The 23,551-nt window shown below is 40.0% G+C and overlaps 2 protein-coding genes across 4 annotated transcripts; one reads left to right on the top strand and one right to left on the bottom strand.

The window, feature by feature from the left end:
- The first annotated feature begins 112 nt into the window (after nt 1–112).
- Nucleotides 113–18,695, top strand: mars1 (methionyl-tRNA synthetase 1). 3 transcript variants are annotated; one of them, XM_069146953.1, is made up of 23 exons: nt 113–340; nt 2,707–2,797; nt 3,515–3,593; nt 4,090–4,221; nt 4,589–4,664; nt 4,907–5,091; nt 5,719–5,828; nt 6,172–6,288; nt 6,950–7,153; nt 8,410–8,611; nt 9,612–9,686; nt 9,947–10,117; nt 10,681–10,776; nt 11,605–11,722; nt 11,930–12,143; nt 13,547–13,678; nt 14,059–14,163; nt 14,443–14,638; nt 15,302–15,373; nt 15,661–15,687; nt 15,974–16,105; nt 16,684–16,867; nt 18,608–18,695. In XM_069146953.1, exons 1-22 carry the CDS (start codon nt 238–240, stop codon nt 16,831–16,833), a joined length of 2,787 nt encoding a protein of 928 aa, XP_069003054.1. In that variant the 5' UTR covers nt 113–237; the 3' UTR covers nt 16,834–16,867; nt 18,608–18,695. The 3 variants fall into 3 exon arrangements, with proteins under 3 accessions (XP_069003054.1, XP_069003046.1, XP_069003066.1); XM_069146945.1 differs by lacking the exon at nt 18,608–18,695 and having other exon boundaries at nt 16,684–17,307; XM_069146965.1 differs by lacking the exons at nt 15,661–15,687; nt 18,608–18,695 and having other exon boundaries at nt 16,684–17,307.
- On the bottom strand, nt 17,408–19,595 carry ddit3 (DNA-damage-inducible transcript 3). Its single transcript, XM_069146976.1, has 2 exons — nt 19,440–19,595; nt 17,408–19,220 (listed from the first exon to the last, which is right to left on the bottom strand). The coding sequence occupies exons 1-2, from the start codon at nt 19,593–19,595 to the stop codon at nt 18,444–18,446; spliced, it is 933 nt and encodes a 310-aa protein (XP_069003077.1). The 3' UTR covers nt 17,408–18,443.
- Between the last annotated feature and the right edge of the window lie 3,956 nt (nt 19,596–23,551).

Raw genomic sequence — 23,551 nt, 5'->3', positions numbered from 1 at the left:
ATATACCGTGACGTATGCTCGTTGAAAGTGTTTGTGGGAGTTGTAGTCCTCCTAACAGACAGCTACTGCCTACGTGAGCGACATGGAAATCGCCTCAAAACTACAACAGTGCTTGCATCAGCGTGGACAGCCCTCACCGGCAAAGCTATTGGTAACTACTTTCAAAGTAAAAACAAATAACACCGTTAAAGCCATTTATTTTTTTATTTTTTTATAACGGAGTAGCTACCGAGCCAGATGAAGCTGTTCGTAAATGAAGGCAACCCGCACTGCCTGAAGGTGTTCGCTGCTTTAGAAGTGACAGGAGTCCAATGCTCCATTCAGTATGTGAACCACGAAGGTAAGACAGCATGGCCAGCTTAATATTCCTCTGTGAATTTAACTGTAATTACGTAAATAACAACTGCTCTTTGGTAAAAAAATAAATAAATAAATAAATAAGTACTGGCTAATTATTAGATGTGGTCTCGTGATGCTTCCGCAGCGTTTGTGCTGTAACGCGTGGTTATAACTGCAGCAGCAAGCTAGCTGGATAACTAGCCTTCTTTTCAAGCGGCATCTGGCTGTCAGTTTCAGTCAGGATGAATGGAGTAAACAAGTACCTGTAACGGAGAAGCAGCCAGAAGAGACTCTTGCAGATCATCACTCTTTGTTATGTTATTGTTTGTTTATTGTAGCTTCGTGTTGCCTTTGTTTAGTAGTGCAGAGCTGCAGGTACAGTATATCACAGTGTCACAGTCAGGCTGCATTTGGATTGAAGTGTAAATTGTTGGCAGTGTTGCCTACTAATACCACACTGTGGAAATAGTAAATGTCCTGCTTTCAGCACCTTATTTATAAGTAAAAGTAGCTAAGTATTATCAGCAAAGTGTATTTATAGTATGAAAAGTAAAAGTACTCATTTCTCAGTACAATGCTCCTTGTCGGTGTTTTACTCTTAAATAAAAATGGTTTTGGATTAATATTACTGCTGCACTGATGTGTAGGTTGCATTTTACCAACATAGTTAGTTACTTTATATACTTCCGGTTAGTTTAATCTGCAGTAATCTGTTGTATTGTATAAGATTTATCACATGTGTGTACCCTTTCCTTTCTTATATCTACAAAGGAAACAAGCTCAGAAAAACAGTTCTGTTTTCAGCTTTACAATGATTTAATTTCCAGCTCATCCCCGAGGGTTTTAAATAGTGTATTTATCTTAGGAAGTCGGAGAATCTTCTCAGTCCATTGAGGAACATCTATCCATGTTTTTTATCCCTGGGAAACGATGAGTCAGGGACGGTATAAAAAAAGTGGTATTCTTAAAAGTAACTCGTTACTAAAGCTGTCAGAGAAATGTAGTGGAGTAAAAAGTACACTATTTACCTCTGAGATGTAGTGAAGTAGAAGTATATACTGTATCTGCATAGAATGGGAATACCTAAGTAAAGTTCAAGTGCCTTGAACTTGTATTTATGTAAATATACTTAATTACATCCCACCACTTTTTGTAAAACTGTGTTATTATAATCCATTACCTCCATATCAATATGTATACAGTTGCATTTCATTTATTGTAGATATGATTATACAGTACGTGCTTTCAGATTGTTTTCATACAGAAGAGAAATGTCGATACATGACGTTTCCTAGGGTGGATGCATTCACAGTTTATTTCAGTCATTTCCAGTCCCAGGCCAACTCTACATCTGAAAGAAAACACGACATATTCACAGCATCCAGTGTAATCACAAATTGAGCTTTAAAATGTCCTTAAATAGTGAAGCCACTTCATTTGTCACGTTTTGTGCAACAACTTTTTCATTGCACCTTGTTATTAAAAAAAAACTGCATCAGTCTCTTGGTGATGTTGGAAATGATAAATATCTGTCCAAAATATTAAGGTGGTTTTTGACCTGTCAACAGGTTTCAGGTAAACATCTCGACATTGTCTCATAAAAGAGGCTGTTTTAATGCTTCTATTCTGCCCGGGCTAAGTTTACATTAGTTTAATGCATCATATTCATCCTGAAGTATGGCTGCTTCCATGTTACTCTGAGGTTTTTCGATGTTCCATTATCTGGATGCTGCCGTGTAAAGGAAATGCATTCTAATAAAATGGTAATACATCCCAGCTTCATACTGATGTTGGGATCCCAGATGTGTATGAGTCCTCCATGGAAGCTGGATCATAGAGATGAAAAACCACAACCATCTGACATGAGGCCACAATGCATGAATGATTGAACTGGACTCAGTAATACACATGTATCTCAATTACTTATGTAGTAATACATTGTATCATTTAAGTACAAAAATCATACAAGTCCCTTTGTTAAAAAAAAACAACCCAAAAAACTGAGGCTGCACTGAAACTTTATGTATTTTTTGTTATTTATCTATTAGTTTATACAAATTCTGAAATGTTGTTTATTTATTAAGGTGAATATAATAATAATAATAAAAAAAATGCCTGCTGTATTTCTGCTGTTTGAAAAGTACACTGAATCCTTGAGCCACCATTAAACTATCTACCCAGATTGCATTAAAGTACATCAGATCTGCTTTTAAAAAAAAAGAAAAACATCTCTTAAAGCAGACATTACATCTTTTAGCAACATTATCCAGCTACGCTTAAAATAAGTTGTGCTCATCTGCCTGTGGTGTGCATTTATTTGGCATTATCTAAACAAACTCCTGATCTCTTTTTCTTTTTTTTTTTCAGAGAGAATTGTGCCTTTCCTAACCCGTCCAGCTTTGCCAGCCCTGCTCCTGCCCAGTGGATTACACCTTTTCAGCTCCAATGCCATCTGCCGGTCAGTAGACTGTACAAAGTCCTTCCTGCTTTGCTATTTACGCAAATACCAGTGCTAATTTGACATGAACATGGATGCTGTTAATCACTGCTTCTATACAACTTTTCAGATATCTGAAATCCTAAAGAGTCTGTTCAACAAGAAAAAATATTAAAAAAATCTTACTTGTTACTTCATTTTAAAGCAATGAGCCCCACAAATGAACCTTCCTTGACCTTTATTGTACGTGGTTGATACAGTAGCAGAAATGTCTAAAATCAATCATTGAAATCTTGGGGAGATAGAACCAATAATCTTTTCTTTTTAATTGTGTGAAGTGATCAATTAATGAATTTAAAACAGCAATAATATTATACCTAATTGTAATCTTGCAATGATTTGGTATGATCTGGTTCACGTGATTAATGGTTAACCTGGTAATTTATTTATTTAATAATGCCAAGATTATGCCAAGATTAAAAAAAAAACAAAAAAACATGAAGGGTAGGAAAAAAAGAACATTTTACTTTTAAAATGTTTTGGCTAAGATTTAAGATCATCCTGAATTTCAGCAAAATTTGGAAGCACACTGTGTCTTAAATCTTGAAGGTGGTGCATAAATGTTGCAGATATCTGTTTAAAATTTATGTGTTTGGAACAAAATCCCTTTGAATGCTGAGAGAGCTGAAATATTTGATTGGACTTCCCTCTGTTTTTCATCACTTTTAAACACCTTAGATACCTGTTTGAAGTCAATGGACAAGAACCCAGTGAGCTTGGCAGTCAGTGGCTTGAATGGGAGGCCACAGTTCTTCAGGTAAGCTCTACTTACATAAACAGACTTTTCAATTTCCGGGTAATATGTTGAACAAAACATTCATGGACATGGCAGGAGACCCCGGGGAAGACCCAGAACAGGCTGGAGGGATTATATCTCCCATCTGGCCTGGGAACGCTTTGGGATCCCTCAGGTTGAGCTGGAAAATGTTGCAGGGGAGAGGGAAGTCTGGGCCAACTTGCTTGGCCTGCTGCCGCCGCGACCCGATCCCAGATAAGCGGAAGAGGATGGATGAATGGAAAACATTCATGTTTTTGTACATTCCCCTCTACAGGATCCTTTTGTGTTGCCAAAGCCGACATTAATCCATGCAGCTCATGAAACTCACTCTCTCAAAAGAAAAATCCACAGAAATCATTGTGTAGGAGTTCAGGAACTTAATTGTTTAACCTCAGTCGCACATCTTTGGTTTACTGCCAGATCTGATGAAATTCAATCAATTCTAATTAACCTCTGTTTCGTCTAATCTGTACAGCCTGCACTGCTACAGGCCCTTCACATGGCAGTGCTGCAGGGAAAAGGATCAGAGCTGTCCAAGGTTCTCCACAGTCCCCTAAACCTCTTGGACCAAAGCTTGAGCAAAGGGAGCATGCCATTTTTAACTGGGGTACGGTATAACTTTCTCCTGTTTGGCTGTTGTGTCTCTTTTGAAGTTTAGCTGAGTTTAACTGAGCACCTACTTCCATGTGGCTCCTCTGGTTACATTTCTCAGTGTAAAACTAAATAAAATGTATGATTAACTCCTGGTGAGGCAGTCACAGTTTTACATACTGTATAGTCATAATTTAGTGAGACGTAATCACACAAAACAGTCATGCTGCAAATAGTCTTTATTACTATTGTTCTTTATGTTAAAAGTTACAGGACTTCAGGTGAATCTCTCTTTTGTTGCTTAAGGTTTTCAAAACATAGTAAGTTTTGGAAAAGTGTCTCTTAATTGCTTAAAAATAATGTTAAGAAGTGCTGTATTTCAGGAAGTTGTTTCAGTTGCTGATGTCGTTTTGTGGGCGGCAATGTACCCTGTTTTATCTGAATCTTCGCTTGCATTGGGTAAGTACTAATAAACTTTAAAATTCTCTATGATTATCCATGTATTAATTGCTCATCCATTAACTCACTTCAACTTCTCCGTTTTTATTCGTCACTTTATTTTCTTTTTCCTTTGCTTTATTTTACTTACCATCTTTCTGTCAACTTTATCTTAAAATTTATCTTTCTCATATATATGATCTTTTTTACAACCCTTTACCTCCCCATGCCTGCCCCCTTTTCTTTCCCTGTCTCTTTTTCAGATGAACACAAGTCTGTAAAAGCTTGGTTTGACCGTGTGGCTGCTATTCAAAGTTGCCAGTCTGCTGCTCAGAAAGTGCTGCAGGGAAAAGGCCTGCAGGGCATGAAGAGCGACATGCAGAGGCAGCCTGCCCTTCAGAGCAGCCAGTGCCGAGACACACAGCCATGCAACAGGAGCCCTGCTGAGGTATCTGCCAGATCATCAGGATAACTATTAGACTTAAAACATTCTTGCTGAACAATATGGATTCGAAGGAACTTGTGTGCCCCACTGTACTTTTGCATATGCCTCAGGAAAAGTGTACTTGTGAGGTTTCTAAAAAGTATTTTTTGTTTGCTTCAAGCCACAGATGCACTACCATAAACAGAACATATTTTAGGGCACATGTGTTGTCACATACCTCCTTTCCCACGTCTTCTGTCTCTGCTGTACTGTAGTGTTTTTACTTATTAGGATGAAAGTCAAAGCATCCTAAGGCTTGAATTAACCTCCTTTAAACTAAGCAGTGATCCCTTGTAAAGCAGAAGCGGTCTCCAAGTGAGACTTAGCCTGGCTCAATGAAAGCTAAATTAACACCTGTGTTAGGATATAGATCATGCAGAGGTTACATCACTATTTCTTTATCCTCTATACTCTCCTGGGTAAGAGTAGGAGGATTTGAACAGTGTCAATCAAATTTAGGAGCAGCAGTTATGTCTCCCAGTCAGAAGAAGTTTCAGACTGTATGGATCATAGATATCTACTTGTGGAGAGTACTAATCTTACTCGTTGGTTCTCCAACTAGTAATTCTCTGTATCTGTGTGCTTGTTTAGGGTGAGGACGGTGAGCGTGTTGTTTCAGAAGAGGAGATGGAAGCAGCTGCTCTCACCTGGAGTAAGGGTTTGAACACCAGCTTCGTGGCTACAGACAGAAAACACCCCATGTAAGTAATAAGAAGTGATATTTCCCAATCTAGACATTAATCAGATACTCCTCAGAGTGACTTGCAGGGTAGGGTCTTCCAATCTGCTTCCTGAGACAGTCTGACAAACCAGCGTGTTGCCCAGCAACCTAAATGTAGTGTGAAAAAAAAGCACGGCATAAATCAGCCTTATTTTCGTCACCTTCTGAAAAGTGCATGTGTAAAGTCATCATTAAACATTTTAATGTATTGAGTTGCTGTATGTAGACAATTGTCCGTGAGTTTGATTCAAAACGATGTGAACTCTTGAGACCTGTTATGTTAATTTCATTTTAAATTAAGGTTGTTTTTTTTCTTCAATCAGTTTGCCGCAGGAGGGCAAGCGAAACATACTGTTGACAAGCGCTTTGCCTTATGTCAACAACGTCCCCCATCTGGGTAACATCATTGGTTGCGTCCTCAGTGCTGATGTCTTCTCCAGGTGGGAATTTCATCTCGTAATATCTGTCTCTTCTGTGTACGGTGCACACATGGCTGGACAAATTCTGATGATGGTGAAAAAAACACCATCTGTACAGCTGTGGGGACAACTCATTGACATAATGCATTCCCTAGCCCCTTACCCATCACAACTAAACACCTAACTTTAATCGTTTAACACTAACCTCAACTTAACCTTTACCTCTCAAAAATCAGACTCTACTCGTGGTGACCTCAATTTTGGTCCACACGGAGACACGAGTCCCCATGGGTTAATATACATTTAGGAGGATATAAAAACAACACACACACACACACACACACACACACACACACACACACATACACACACACACACACACACACACACACACACACACACACACACACACACACACACACATCTTTATATTCCATACCTAAATAGAATAGACAATCTTTACATATTTAATGTAAAGGAATATGCATACTTGTAATGTTTTTAACAGCCTTCTGAATATTAGAGTGAAAACTGTCCATCATATCCCTCGTTATTCATCTCACCTTAACATTCCTTTTTATTTTTTCCTCAATTTCTTTTTTTCTTTACGATATCTTCACTCGTCATCTTTGTGTATTAACTTTTGCCCCGTGTACTCCATCTATAAATCTACTTCTCCCAGGTATGGCCGCCTGCGAGAGTGGAACGTGTTGTTTGTGTGTGGCACGGATGAGTATGGCACAGCAACAGAGAACAAGGCCAGAGAGGAGGGCCTGACACCACAACAGATCTGCGACAAGTACCACGCTGTTCACTCCACCATCTACAAATGGTTCCAGATTGACTTTGACTTTTTTGGCAGAACCACCACAGAAAAGCAGACGGAGTAAGTGTGTTGGCCTGTTTAGGTTTTACAAGAAACAGAGGCATATCTAAACAGAGAAGTCTCCAATAATAATCAAAACATGGCTTCCTGACAGGGGCTGGATGTGGTTCTGATGTAGTATGAAAGGACAAACGTGCTTCCTTTCTGATTACTATACACCTACAATAAGATTACATGACATAGGATTAGGATAATCTTGCTGTACATACTGACGTGGACATCTGGCCCTCTTAACTATAAATTCTACTCTGCTTAATCTCCGAGATTATAGAGCATGATTGTTGGATGTAGATCACTGCAGATGTTGCAGGGGTTTACCAAGAAGAAAATACATCCTGTTACAAAAAACAAAAATGTAATTCTGTAATTAAGCAGCGACATATCTTGGAATTCCGGTGAGTCTTCACTTCAAAGTAAAGGAATGACAATGTACGTATTCAAGAAGTAGTATCACTTTTCAAAACTAAAGAATAAGTCTAGGACAAATAAATTAAATGTCAGTTTTTTTCTTCCAAGAAATTATTGAAGCCAAGAAAGTAATGGAAAATGTATGATTTCGTGTCTGTGTGTATGGAAATGGTTTTAGATTAATATATTTCTTTTTTTGTGTGAATCGGTGTTTAAATCATACATGGTTTTGCTAAATTTACCTGCTGAAAATGGGAAGTGAGAGATGAAAGTGAGGCACTTTTCCTCAATAAAGAGTAGACCTAAATCCCAGTGCTTGTACATTTGAAAAGGATCACAAAGATAAAAACTCTTGTTTGGGGCCTTTGCTCTGATAAAGTACAGCATAAAAGGTATCAAACACCATGCACCAAGTTCTTTGAGAAATGAAAACAGCCCAGATTAAAGACTTTTGACTTGAGTCATGAGAAGTGCTTTGGATCTTAGTTCTTAGATTTTAGGTTTACCAGCCCACAACCAAAGATTACCATCAGCTTTGTTTCTTCATACCATTTTATTAGATATTTTTCTGACCAAATCAATAAGAGAACCTCTCTTCCCTTGATCCTTTTCTTTTTTTTGTATGTCGCTGTATTTTCTCTTTTCATATCGACCGACAAAGTGTTCATAATGTTTTTTACCAACATAGAAGAGCAGTATCAGTGGAAGTTGTGAGGCCAAACTATGATCAGGTTTTTAAGACTGGTTATTCCCCACTTAACACAATTGCCAATGTATTTGTACACCTTTAACACTCGCAACTCCCTGAAGAATCTTTTAACCTCCTCTTTCCTATGTTAATGTTTCAGGATAGCTCAAAATATTTTCTGGCGACTCCACAAGCATGGTTTTCTACTAGAAGACATAGTGGAGCAACTACGCTGTGAAAACTGTCAGCGTTTCCTGGCTGACCGCTTCGTAGAAGGCATCTGTCCGCACTGCAGCTACCCAGAGGCTCGTGGTGATCAGTGCGACAAGTGTGGGCAGCTGATCAATGCTGTGGAGCTCGGGGTGAGTTTGGAGCAGGTCGTACATCTGAAGTGACTGCTAAGGGGAGGCTCGTCATGATCCATCTCTGGTGATTATTGCTGTTAATAAGGGGAATGATGGTGGGAGAGACTGGTATGTCTTCAGTTCTTGAAAAGTCGCATGCAGGCAGTATTGTTAGTTCTGAAATATTTATTAAAATGCATATGATTGTAGATTTCAGGACCCCTATAAAGCTGCCTATAAAAAAGTGAGATTGAAGGCTTTTGAATCTTGTTTTTTCTAAATTTCAGTTAGCACCATCAGATCTGTATTAAACACTGTCTTTACTTCTAGGTTCGTGTTCTCACAATAGACCTGTGTCAATTTCAGCAAAAACTCCAAAATTAACTTAAATGAATTTACCTTTTTTTTTAAGCAAGGGTATTTTCATGAATTAGTGTTGTATCCTGCAGGGAAACTACATTTTTTTTTATATATAATGTTAAATAATTAAGGCAACATCGCCCAGTATTTTCACACTTCAGATAGTATGACTGTGTAACAGGTATTTATTATATGGGGTATTAAAAGGGTCTTAAAAGATTTAACTTGGTGAACTCTGCAGAAATGTTTATATCATTTTTATACTTCCTTGTAAAAATATATATTAAGGGAATATGCATCTCCATATCCTTGGGGAATGGGCTTTATGATTGCAGCTGCAACAAATTCAAAATGCATCATTTAATGGAGCCACAGCACAGGTCTGGTCTATTCAGGTTACTGCTGGAGAAATATGTGCCTCTTTTACATTATCCGTTTTCCACTTTGGCGCAAAATTGTGAATTTAGAAAGACTCTTTCGTTAATCAGAGAGCCTCACACCATAACCTGCCATTTGCCGTTAATCCACTGCAGCATTGTTGCTCTTTATATCGCTTTTGCTTCCATACAAAAATATATATTCATTAAAATAGCAAATTCGAGTAAAAACTGATTTAATTTCAATCAATAATGGTATTGTTGATGACTGTCCCCTCCAGGAACCTCAGTGTAAGGTCTGCAGGCAGACTCCAGTCATCCGCTCCTCCAAACATCTTTTCCTGGACCTGCCAAAGGTATGCTTTTTTTACTGCACTGCAATGCCTGGGGTTATCCATTCTCCAGCCATACAGTGCTACTTTGGTCACAGGGATGGAGACAGAGTAATCCAGTTTAGTAAGTTTAAGGTGACATTCACAGACAGCTTGTGGAAGGCAGTTATCCCTGTGGTAATTTTATTATATAAACAGCTTTACCCTTTCTAAAGCTGTGGTTTGGAGTTAAGACACTGGCTGTTTTTGTCAGCTTTTTCACTCTAACTCTGTCTCACATGCAGCTCGAAACTCAGTTGGAGCAGTGGCTGGAGAAGTCAACCAGCACAGGGGACTGGACAGCAAATGCCAAACAGATCACTCGCTCCTGGGTGAGAGATGGACTCAAACCTCGCTGCATCACCAGGGACCTGCATTGGGGAACACCAGTACCTCACCCTGACTTTAAAGAGAAGGTCTGCTATTGTCACTTGCAGTAAAATTGAATTATTCCTATTTCAGATCTTGCTGTTTAATAACATTTGTTTTTAGTTTGGTATTTGTGCATACAGTGGAAAAGATTATTAATCCACTAAATTCTCCCTCTTTATTAAAAGATAATAAAGCCCCACTGCTGAGTTGTATCACCTGCTGAGAACTTAATGAAAGCAGACACTTAATATCTAAGGTCAGGTTTCTAAGGAAACATCGAAAATGATTGTGCACTTCATTAACTTCTTACAAATGCTGCAGAGACTGATAATGCCTAATGGCACATTTGTGTCTCAGTGGGAGACTTTTAAAATGTGCCTTGTCTAATCGTGTTTAAACACTGACCACTTCTTTTAGTATACACCTCTGAAACCTTCCTCACAGAGAAGGTTTTACTGAGGTCCCATCCAGTCGTGTCCACGTCATTGTGCATCTTGAAGATCCATTCCTCCTAATTTTCAAGTTCTCGCCTGTCATCCATAATTCATTTCTGTAACAAAACACAAAGAGGGTGTCTGTTGTTCAGATTCTCCTTCTGCCTCTGCAGGTGTTCTACGTGTGGTTTGATGCTCCCATTGGTTATCTGTCCATCACTGCCAACTACACTGAAAACTGGGAGAAGTGGTGGAAGAATCCTCAGCAGGTACCACCCCCAACCCACACTGTCAGAGTTTATGAGCCATACAGACTGCTGATGCACAAGCTAGGCACAGATTTTGTCTTTTTTTTTTCAGCACAGAATGGGTCTGATTGCTTTTTTCATTGGCCCATCTGGTCCCTTGCACCCTCCATCAGAAAAGTGTTATTCCTAGCCCCTTTTACCCTGATGTGAAACAAAGAAAGACCAAACCTCGATGATTATGGATTGAGTTTAGCATTCAGTTTTACACCCACAGCTACAAGATACACAGAGTGGAATGTGGTGAAGGTTATGGCTCCATGCGTTGTTTTGTTTTTTTAAAGATTCTTCCCCCATTTGATAAAAGTCTCCAAATGATCAGTCTCCTCAAGGTTTTCTTGAGTTTTGTTACTTGTGGTTCTGTCCTCAGCTTCACTTAGAATGAGGAACTGACATTTCATTTGTACATTTCGGTTAGATATTTTAAGGGCACGTCTCGCACAGTTTCCCGCACATACATTTACAAGTGTCAAACAGGAAACAACTGCTGGTAGCAAATTTGTTCATTTACATGTGGACTCAAATCTGATAGCTAAAATTTTTATATTTTTGCTCTCATAAGCATTGCTATCTCCTTCAATCTCACTGACTCATCTCATGCCATCTAAAACCTCAGGATTGAGCCCCTGTTTTGAGTGTGTGATGCCCTGTATTTGCAGAGAGAGATTGAGAGAGAGAGTGAGACTGATGGGGAGTTGGGTAGAGCAGATAAGTCCTCTTTGAACTGGATGATCTCATGATGATCTAATATGATGTCATCCTCACAGTGCAGTGTTGTGTCTCTGCCACCAGGTGGAGCTGTACAACTTCATGGCCAAAGACAATGTGCCATTCCACAGTGTGGTGTTCCCCTGCTCCCTACTGGGAGCCCAGGACAACTACACTCTGGTCAATCACCTTGTTGCCACTGGTAAGCACTTCTCACGATTGACTGATTCACCACTTGATTAATTATTTATGTTATATGCTATTTGGCTGGCTCAGGGGTTTGCAGCAGATGCTTGAAATTGTTCTAAAATCACATTAATGACACATGAATGCTGTGGTGTGGTGATAATTATGTATTTTGGCTGAGCATTGCGCTTTGACACTAACCTATGCTGTAACTTCCCCTCAGAATATCTGAACTACGAGGACACAAAGTTCTCCAAGAGCCGTGGTGTGGGTGTGTTTGGAGACATGGCAAAGGACACGGGTATCCCATCGGACGTGTGGCGCTTCTACCTCTTGTATGTGCGTCCAGAGGGACAGGATTCAGCTTTCTCTTGGGCTGACATGGCTCTGAAGAACAACTCTGAGCTCCTCAACAACCTGGGCAACTTCATCAACAGGTTGGTAATAGTCAAAAGGTTTAAAAGGAATTCCTGTTTTTTTTTTTCATGTGATTGATAATACAATGAATTAGCCAGTAAGGGACCAAAGGGGGAATTTGGCTTTTTGCAGTGATCCTAACAAGTTTCTCGATTATTTATTTTTTTGGACGTCACCCGTTTAATTATTATTGCTCTGATTTGTTCATATCAGTTACCAGTGAAATGAAAAACGGGGAAATCCACCCCAAGTTGTTCAAATTTAGTTCATAAGTTTTACTCAGAAAGTAAATATGCAGCAAAACTGTCATCCAGTCCAATTAGCAACTAAGTTTTCAGATTGTTGTACTCGTTGGAAAAAGTCTGTTACAGCAGTAACTATTACAAGAGGCTCACCCTAGTTTTCTAAATTTGTTTGGGATGGTGTAATTTAGCCCCAATTACATCGCCTCAAATGATTTTTAAAAGATCAGGGTTAAATCCCACATCAAAGATTTTTCTCAGCAGCTTTTTTTTTTTTTTCAAAGTACCTTGATCTTCAAAATTGGTCTCGGGCAGCAACGCTGATGCCTAATTGGTTCAAAAATATCTTGTAGATTGCATCCAGCCTAAGGTGTTGGAGGTAGAAAGGATTCTGCTTCAGAAAAAGAATTCTGTCCTTGCCTGGATCCAATCCCCGAATCACGACATCATTAGTGACAGCATGTCCATCTTAAACCCGCATTTTTGTAGATGATTCTTGGCTGTGGTCTTCCACATCTTATTGCTGTTCAGTCAGTCAAAGCATTTTGTTGGCAGTGACACTTTCAGCTAGACAAACCAAAATGGGTAAAAACCTACTTAATATTTACCTAAAACTATATATTTTTTTTTTAAATTTTTACAGTCAGAATATTCATCTTTTCCCTCAAAGATTGACAGCTTCACTAATTAAAAAGCAAATTAAGGTCACTTGAAGTTCATGCTCACGCATCAAAATCATGGTTCATTGTACATTCGACATTCTTTTTAAAGCATTTTGGTCTGGCAGACCTTCCTCAGAGGCTGAGAGATGTGTAAAATATAGAGCAGTGTGTTGCATCAGACATGACAAAAACGTTCTCGCTATGAACATCCTCCTGATGTACACAAAAAACTCGTGTCAAAATTTACTTGCCCCAGAAACAGCTACAATCTCGAGGCAAACAGGGAACTGTGAAGTGGCTCAATGCCTGATATGTTACTTTACACCAGCAGAGCAGCGTGTTGCATATCAACCCAAAATCGAAAATGTATAAACAATTAGCATGTCCTTCACCGGGTTTTACTCTCGGTCTCTCCCCGTGGGTCTCTTGCTGCCTTCCTCTTTCCCATCCAACATTTTTGTCTGACCTGTGTTTTTTTAATTTGCTTTGCACAAACCCTCCTCTTTCTCTCTCCTCCAGAGCTGGGATGTTTGTCACAAAGTTCTTTGAGGGCTGTGTGCCTGTGATGGCGCTTCAGCAGGAAGATAAGAGGCTGCTCGCCCTGGTGGGCTGGGAGCTGCAGCAGTACATCCTGCTCATGGACAAAGTCAAGTAAGACTAGTTGAATCACATACCTGTCAAAAAAAAAAAAAAAAAAAGGGACTGAGACAGAAATGTATCAGTTTACCTTTAAAAAAAAAAAAAAAAAAAAAAGAAAGGGAAATTTTGTTTGTCTTTAATTTGTTTATTTCAGTGATTTTAAATTGTTAATTATTCAAATAAAAAAAACCATACAGGCCTACAATTAGTTTGGTTTTTCATCACAACTTTGAAGTGAATAGTGTACATTGGGTTAAACCTTATTAGGACTTACATAAATCATAGTAGACTCTAGATGGGTGGGTTGTAGTTGTGAAATTCCCCGAATGTTGATTAATATTAGTCTGCTGTCATGGCGTGCTACCATAAATCTTTGTGAAATCTTTCTCCAGGATCCGCGATGCCCTGAAACACATCCTCAACATCTCTCGTCATGGCAACCAGTACATTCAGGTCCACGAACCCTGGAGGAAGATCAAGGAAGGAGACACAGAAAGGTGAAGACGGCCTCGACCAGTTTAACACAATCTTTTCCTCGAGCTTCATACAAGGCGGATAAATCCGTGGTGCACTTTATTAACTGATTTATTTTATTTACAGTCATGTACCTCTGAGCGCAGAGAAACTTTATTTGATTTTGGACTGATTAGATTTGTACAATCAGTTCGTAGAAGAAATAAATATTTGTTTGCACATCCAAATAGAAGCGTAGTCATGAAGAACTAAATTGTCTATTGTAAGTTTGTCTGACGAACTGAACTGTTTGTTTCCCTCAGGCAGCGTGCAGGCACAGTGACGGGCGTGTCTGTGAACATCGCCTGCTTGCTGTCCGTGATGCTCTTGCCTTATTTGCCAACAGTCAGCCAAACCATCAGGGATCAGCTCAATGCCCCTCAGTCTTGCATCAATACCATGTTGCAAGGCACTGGCACCTTTGTGTGTGCCCTGAGTGCTGGCCACCGCATTGGCACTGTGAGTATAACCTGGACACGCAGGTCGGACACGGGAATACACACACACACACACACACGCACGCGCACAAACGCACACGCACACAAACCTGTCTTAACCTCACACTATGTTGACGCTGGGTGATACAATGAGGATGCAACAGTCTGTTAATATTTCAGTACACTTGAGGACCGTGAAGTTTTGTGGACACACACATACACACACGTACTGCAGGAATAATAGCCTAGACGGTGTTTGGAGGCCTAAGCCTTCGAGCAAACAGCGAGTTTCTCTCGGGCCACATGTCCCTTCAGCCGCCTGCCAACGCTGCATTCAAACACCACCGCTATCGTGATTCGGCACCGTGGTCTCGACACAAGGAGAAGGACACTGCATCACTCAAATGTCACACAAAACTTTGTCCTTTGCTGTGAGTGTAACGTTTTACTAAGGAGTGGCAATCATCATTGAACCTAGACAAATTTCTCATACATAGGTATCTACTTGCTTGCATAATCCTTTGTTCAAAGATGAGCACAGAGCCTCCAGGGGAAATTTTCAGTGATACTGGCTTTGGGCTCGATCGACAGTTGCAAACTTTCTGAAAATTCCTGCATATATATATATATTTATTTATTTATTTTTTTAATTTCTATTTTCTCTGCCAACCTGTTTTATTCCCAGGTCAGTCCGTTGTTCCAGAAACTGGAGGCGGACCAGATAGAGGCTTTGAAGAAGAAATTTGGTGGGCAGCAGGTATTTGATGTTTATGATGCCTAATGGTGTGTGCATGAGCTCAGTCGGGTCTTGTAGTAATGTAGGTTCATCGATTTATGAATAATGAAAGAAGAAAGAATTGAAAATGCACAGCTGTTCACGGGTCTCTGTCAGACTGTCGTCGTGAATAAGAATTTGTTGTGAATTGAAGATGCCTGGTTTTTAAAACATGATGCTGAGCAAACGCAGTGTAAATGTTTAAATTATGTATCAAGCATCCATCATATAGATAAAAATAATTTCTCTCTAAACCTTCTTGCCTCTAGCCTGAAGATGAACCATCTGAAAAGGAGGTATTGAGTGGTATTTGTTTGCGAGGCACTGGCTCTGCTGTGTCAATGTTGATTACCGCCAGCCTTCACTAACACTAGCAGCTTATTTAACATCCTCATATTTTGAATTTTTACTCATCCCCATGTGTCCAGTGTGAGTCCTTGTCCATTCACACAGAATGACTCATAAAATCCCCTTGACATTTTGAATGATGAGCGTTATTGTCTGAAACGAAGTAAGTAATCTGTAGAAATAATAACGATCCAAACGCCTGAAATTCACACATCTGTCTGCTTCCACCTTCAGACGACACTTCAGAATGCTGCCAGCGCTCAGCCTGCTGCTGCGCCGGCGCCTGCTGCTGCCGTTGAGGTGGCGACGGTGAACGGAGTGGACCCGGAGAAAGCCAAGCAGCTCACAGAGGCCGTGGCTGAGCAGGTTAGATCGCTGGCTGGCAGCCACACACCACCGATCCATCAAACGCAAACGTACTTCTTACATTTCAACCAAAAATGTCGTTATCGAACTGCATTGTAAATTGAATCGCTTTGAATATAATCATTTTAATTGCAGTTTTTATTTTCTTAAATAGTCTTTTTAAAAATGAAAAACAAAGCGGATGCCACCTTCCGTGAAGAGTAAAACCGTTCTCTTCTTAAGGAAAATCACGCGCGCAAAAAACTATTGCAGAAACGAAGAGCGGCCAATTTTAAAAGCTACATTTAGTTAGTATTTCTATTTGAAAATTTTTCTTGTAATGTGTTGGTTCGAAAGTAATGGATAAAAATAGTTTCATGTACCAATTAATTGTCTTTGAATTGTACACGATACTGTCCGCTGTAAATGCAGCTGTTGCATTTTGGGAATGAAATCTTTAATTCGCGAAATTTCCTATTGCAGACAGAAGCGTACAATTAAAAATACAAATTTCTGCTTTAGTGAATTATTTGCAATTTTTGATTTCTATAATTCAGGTTTGAGAAATCAATTAAATCCTGTTGTCTTGTTTGTCACAGGGGGACGTGGTGCGAGCTCTCAAAGCCCAGAAGGCGGAGAAGGCCGTGATCACAGCGGCGGTGGCCAAACTGTTGGACCTGAAGAAACAGCTGGCTCTCGCCGAGGGAAAGAGCCCGGAGCCTGCACCTCAGAAGGGCAAGAAGAAGTGAGACAGGAACAAAAGGGAAAGCGAAAATGATGGAGGTTAGTCAGAGGAAGGGAAGAGGAGTATGGTTTGAGGTGTGATAGTGGGGAATGGGAACAAGATGTACACCGAGAGAGAGATGAGGGTATTAGCTTAAGGCAAAGCCGTGACAGGATCTAAGACAATGTGGTATTGGCACTGAGGACTAATGAAATGCTGGATAGGCCGACGGGGAAATGAAAACACACAAAGAGAGAGTCAAATGAATACAGCTACAGAATGGAGGGATTTTTCCAAATCCCCACACCAAAAGAAACTGATTTGATACTCTCCCTGTGATAAAGTCAGCATACAATATTAGCGTCGGAAGGTGTGTTGCGCATCTGAAGGTGTTTTTTTTTTTTTTACATTCTCTGGAAAATTGTTTTTTGCTTTTTGCTAAAAATACTCTTTTTGGAGCCATAAAATAAACTCATTAAGTTGAGCAGAAAAAAAAAAATGTCTTCTCTGCCCCTCCCCCTTCTCTCAATTACACTATTTTCTCCCAAAGAAATACACAAATCATTAAAAAGGCAAATTAATACACATTACATCACTCAAACATTGCACAGTTTTCACTTTTATTGCAAATTTGGAGTTACAGTGAAGGATATGAGTGGTATGGTAAAATACATGAATTCAATGCCATCAGTGATAAAAGCCATGCATATTATTCTACAATTAACAATTTATGTGACTACAATGAGAACATAATGGTGGATATGTCGGCATATTACAGTACAAGCCATTACAGTACAATTGTATATATTACAGTATTATATAAAAATAGTAAATCAGGGTAGAACAAGTCTTAATAATTCTACAGAAAATTTCTGTAATAATAGAAAAAGTCACCTTAGAAAGTATAGCCGGGTCTCACTTGCTATATCTAAATACTCATACACACAAGCCATGGGTTATACAAAAGTAAGAAAAGTGTATGAATTTTCTCTCCCCGAAAAAAAACAAAAAAAAACCATTCTCTCATACTCACACTGCACTGGGCACTTTCAAACTTTTCCTGAGCTCCTAGACTCCACAAATTGGGGCAAATAATCTCTGCTAGCCAGATTGCAGCCCTTAAAGTAGGAGTTACAATTTATTGCAAAATGGTGGGAACGGATGACAGTGAAATGCGCCCTCTAAAATAAGTTCCTTTCTGTCCTACATACAAATCATTAAATGCTTATAACTGTTACTTCTGCCATCCCATTTGATGGAAGTTGTTAGGCATTCTTTAAAATGACATTCATCAAAACGCTGCATCATTTGCACTTGGAGCTGCCTGTTCTCTTTTAAACATGCTGTGTCTTTTTATTTGCCGCAATGCTGTTGCATCCCCTTCTTTCTGTACCCTGCCTTGTCTTAACTTTCATCACTTTCCTTCTTCTTGCCATCTTTAACTCTCAGCCTTTTTCAAAAATCCTCTCACTTAAAAAAAAAAAAAAAAATTAAAAAAAAAAAAAATCTTTGGTTTCCATTCTTCTCTTTCTAAGAGGCATTTCATGACCACCACATTAGACCTTCCCCCACCACTGCTTATTCCAATTCTGTAGGACTTGTCTTGTCTTGTCTCTCTCTCTCTCTCTCTCTCTCTCATTTCCTGGTGTTAACTAGTCTCTCTATGAGGGCTCTTCGTGTCCTCTGTACCTCCTCTCCCAGCCTTTCAATCTCCGCTTTCAAACGCTCGTTCTGCTCCGTCAGCTCCTGTACCCTCCTCTCGTTCTCCTGCTCTCTTTCTTTGCGACTCTTTTTGGTAGGCGAGTAGGATGAGCGCTGTGTGGAAGAGGCGAAGGAGGACAAGGCACTGTTGGCCCTCTCGCTGGTGGTCCTCTTGCGCTTTCCCAGGCGGGAGGATGGGTAGACGGACGGAGAGGACACGGGTGAAGAGGGAGAAGAACAATTTTGAGACGGTGACTGGGAGGCTGAGGACGAGCAGGATGGAGAATCGGGGACACAGGGCAGTTCCTCCTCGCTGGCGGAGGGAGATGCAGGATGGACATTATTAGCCTGGTGGTGTTGATGGTGGTGGTAATAATAGCCACCGCTGATCACTGCTCCGCTCGGATCCACCATTCCCACTCCTCCTTCGCTCAGCAACTCAAAGAACTCCGGAGGCAGCAGGTCGCTGCTGCCTCCTGCCGAGCTGTCTCCACTTCTCCCGCTCTCAGCCTCCACCTGCCGCTCTTCTCCAGCAGCTGGACTCATGCAGGAGGAGGAGGAAGAGGATGACGAAGATGAGGTGTGATGCAGAGGCTGGGTGCTGTGGCTCTCCTCTGTCGCCCTCTGGACGCTCTCACCCCACGTCTGGCTTCCGTCAGTCAGCCAGGTCAGAGAGCAGCTCTCCAGAACATCCAGAAACTCCGGCTCCTTCTAAAAGAACAAGACGGAAATGTCAACGCCAGTCAAATATTACAGAGTAGCTGAAAGTCACCTCACGTAGTGTGTGAATGAGAAGTTTGAATGAAAATGGGAGGGGGGAGGAATTTTTTTTTTTTTTTTTTTTTTTAATTTAATAAGGAAAAAACAATGTATTAAAACACTCACACTCATCATGGGTGTGAGAGCCGTTGCGTTCTTCAAACTACTGACCTCGGTGCATGTGGGGGCACGTGCCAGTTTTGCCCCTCCCGTGTCGGAGCCCAGAATATCCTGCAGGTCCTCATACCACGCCTCCAACTCTGCACCATACAACGGCCCCACGCCAGGGGGGTACGGCGGGGGCAGGTGTAGCCACTCGGCAGTCATCTCGCCAATCAGTCGCAACGCACAGATATTCGGCCACACAGTTCACACTGGACCTGAGGGGGGCAGCCGTCAGACGAAAGGAGGGTTGGGCAACCGGAGAGATAAAAAGGGAAGAGTGCAAAGCAGTCGCACGTTAGATGACTGACACGTCACAGTAACTCCACCTTTTTTTTTCATTTAATCATCAGTGCTCTGCAGCTGGTTTAGTTATGTCAAAGTACACAGGGATGAAGGATATCATATGTCGCAACTGGAAATAGTGCAACAGCCTTTTTCTGTGACACTTAGTCCATGATGAAGCAAGCTCGACCAAAGTACAGTATATTGTGTAATCCACTTAATTAAGGAGGTGGAATAACAGTGACACTAAGTGAGGAAATGATTGTACTGCACCAAAACAGTATTAAGAGAATTAAAAAAAAAATATGTATAAAAAAAAAAAAAATACTTTGATTCCAGGACAAAGTTGATATTTAATATATATATATATATATATAAATAAATAAAAAGATTACATCAAATCTTCATAAGCATGCAGCATTCAGAAAGTAAAATGTGAGAAGGCCAATTTACCTTCAGAAAGTCTCCGTTAATCAAGTCTGACAATGTGTTGGAGATAACTTGTCCCTATAACTCTGAAAGAAGCAAAATATTTGAAAAGTTAGTCTTAAAGAAATGTTAAAAATGTTCTTTCTGAACAGCTGAAATTTGCTGAGATTTCAGAATCAAAATGATGATTTGCTCAAATACAGAGCAAGACTGGACTGGGAACAAAAGGTGCCTGCCATAAAGCATTGATGTCTGCTTTGGAGAATAATGGAAAAATATAAAACAATGAGAAAAGAAACGAATTCGCAAAAACTGATAAAAAAAAAAAAAAAAAAAAAAGATCAGCAAGGGTACCGAAAAACAATAAAATTCCTTTACACATATATTATTGTAAACAAAGACCCAAATGTTCTCCACTGCGCCCCCTGCTTTCTACGGTCCTCAAAACACGTCGATAAACAAGTGATTACAAACGATGGGAAAACGCATCTGTTTCTCCAGGTCTGACAGTCCGGTCTGCTTTTATGAACTGCTTACAGTTGTCTTAAACAGAGATCTCTCAACAAAAGCCAGCACAATTACTCTAAAGCTCGTAGATGATGCGTCTCACATACAAGACGGTTTTCTGCTTTTTCTTCATTGATATGCAAATAGCAAAAACTAAGACAGTGATGTTGCCTTGAAAGTGATGTGATTTGCTCTAATTAAGTAATTGTGAATAAAGAAAACCCCACATGATCTCGTCAAATGTCAAAGTTCCCGTGTGAGCGCATCAACACACCCCATTAAAACTTTGGTTTGATAAATGAAAATGCTTCCTATTTTCTTGAATAACTGTTTTATATTAATATACGGACATATTTGCTCTGTTTTAGTTGGACTACATGTCTGTAAGCCAAGACAATTACGTCATGGAAATCGCAAGTCCAGCAGGAGGAATGGGCGAAACAAAAGGAAACCTTACAGTGCAAAGAAGAGAAAACAGTGGGTTGAGGAAAAAAATAATACAGACATGTCTAATCTGTGGGGGGGGGGGGGAAATATACTCTTGTCAAAGTCTGAAAAACGAATAAAGCCGGAAAAAAAAAGAAGGGGAAAAAAAAAAAAAAAAAGGCTTTCTATTTGGAGTAAACGGCCCCATCAATTACCGCCAGACGTTACGGAGTACAATAAGATCTATTAAACATGTCCAAATTTAATGACATCTAAGTTTTTGGATGGCGGAGCTGCAAAATGCACAAAATAGTGTTGAAACGATTGACAACGTCAACAGCCAAAACATCCAAACTTCCCAGCTGGGAGTCCGTGTGAGTTTGACAACTTAGCAAACGAAGCAGACAGCACATGAAAACAACTCCATGTTAATCTGTGATGGATTAAAAATCAAACTGTTATTCACACACACACAAAAATAATAATAATAATCTGGCAAAAACAATATATTTTTTTTTCTTTCCACTACAGCGGAGCACTTTGGGTTTAAAGTAGCTGTCAGAAACACTGGGGAAAAAAAATAACCATCAACCAACTACCAGCAAAGACTTGACAAAAACAAAGTCCGCTTACCCTCTTTCTTTTATTCGCTCGCCTTATCGACTGTCGTGAATTCGAATGTAGATATTTTAGTAAAAATTGGTGATAGCTCATGTTAACCATTGTTCAGTCTTGACGGCTGAATGTGAATTTACGGAAACTCCCGGCGGTGTTTATATGGAGAGAGAGGCCAACCGAACTATGCACGGGAAGCTCGTTTCATCATACAAACCTAGCCGGGGAAGGAGGATGGCCGACGTTCCAACGGTCCAATCGGGAGAGCGAAGTCAAGATCTTTTCCTTGGCGACATCCAATGAGGTGACGCAAAAATCGATACGGAGGCGGGGCTTTAAGCGTCCTAGCCGGTTGCTCTCTTCTAGCCTGTATAGTTTGTACGAGCAGCAATTGTGATGCAGTCATAAGACGGCCAGGACGAATTTGGGGCGTATGGGAGTCACATGAAAGGAATGATGCAATGCTTGGCAACCAATTTCTAGCAGGGGATAACACCAGCAGAATCAGAACATGTTTTATTAAACAGTGTTGGCTCTAACAAAAAAAAAAAAAAAAAAAAAATCTAAAAATATACATATATGCATGGATATCTAATGTCGAAGAATTGTTTGTTTCGGGAACACAAAGGCTGAATCGATTTTCTTACGAATATTTTTTTTTTTTTTTTTTTTTATCGTGGTAGGACAAATATCGGTTATCTAGCCAATTCGTTTAAGCGCTTACTTGCTCGTGATGCGTTTACTAATTATGCCGCCATCCGCTTGTCTTCACCTGCCCCCCCCCCCCCCTTTTTTTTTTTTTTTTCGATTACAGGTGTTTGTCTAAAAAGTTTGAACGGTGACAACTGGCATCGCACACCCGCTCCCATGACAACCCTTGGGGAAATAAAATAAAATAAAATAAAATAAAATAAAATAAAATGCCCCCCCCGCCGCCCCCCTCCATCAGAACTTTAATGTCAGGATTACGTGTTTCTGGACTGACGTCAGGTGTCCCGTTATATTTGTAAGGTATCGATAAATATGCCACGGACTTTAAGCGCACGTGTTACAGCGGTGACATTTCATACCGCGCGCTCTGTTGCAGCTCCGCGAGATATCAAAACACACGCCCGGGCCGCTGTGTGGCGCGAGCTGCTGCTGCTGCTGCTGCTGGTGCTGGTGGTGGTGGTGGTGCTGCTTGGGTGTGATCCAGCAGCAGACTGCCCCCCCTTCCTCCCCTTCCTCCCTCCCTTTTTTTTTTTTTTTTTTTTGAAGTCCGGCTGTGTTTTCAGCTGTTGATGATGAAATTCAGCAGAATTCTTCATTAGTCATTGACACAAACTTTTATTCAATCGCACTCCGAGTCTGACAAGTTTGTAATCGGTGTAATTTAACAATAACGATTTTTTATTTTTATTTTTTTTTTTTTTGGCTATATTTTTCCAAAAACAAAAATACCCACAATACACGGTTGAATTTTAGAAGAATGATATAGACTGACATATTAATTCCAAAGACGTGTTTTGATAGCTGACAAGATCGTAAATGAGAAACAAAACAGACACGTTATGTTTATAATATATATATATAAATATATAATTGAGATATTAATTGTACCGCAGTTTAACTTGCATTGATAGATCAACATTAATACCTGGGGTGTCACATTGGCAAATGCTGCCTATATTATTACGCGACACCATAAAAATCACTAAAGACACTTTATTTATTCATGAATATCATATTGTGTGATATAGGAAGGGTCTCTTATAGCAGAAATAAATAGCCTATGAAATTGTTTATGATCAGGATCAATACACTATTCAGACGCTTCACATGAACATTAAGGCGTTGTGACTCCACAGAATTCATAAAAG

This window comes from Embiotoca jacksoni, unplaced genomic scaffold (genome assembly GCF_022577435.1).
Source record: "Embiotoca jacksoni isolate LCO1_2020_lvr unplaced genomic scaffold, fEmbJac1.0.p SCAF_1, whole genome shotgun sequence".
NCBI lineage: Eukaryota > Metazoa > Chordata > Actinopteri > Embiotocidae > Embiotoca > Embiotoca jacksoni.
This window is presented reverse-complemented; position numbering and strand designations above follow the sequence as displayed.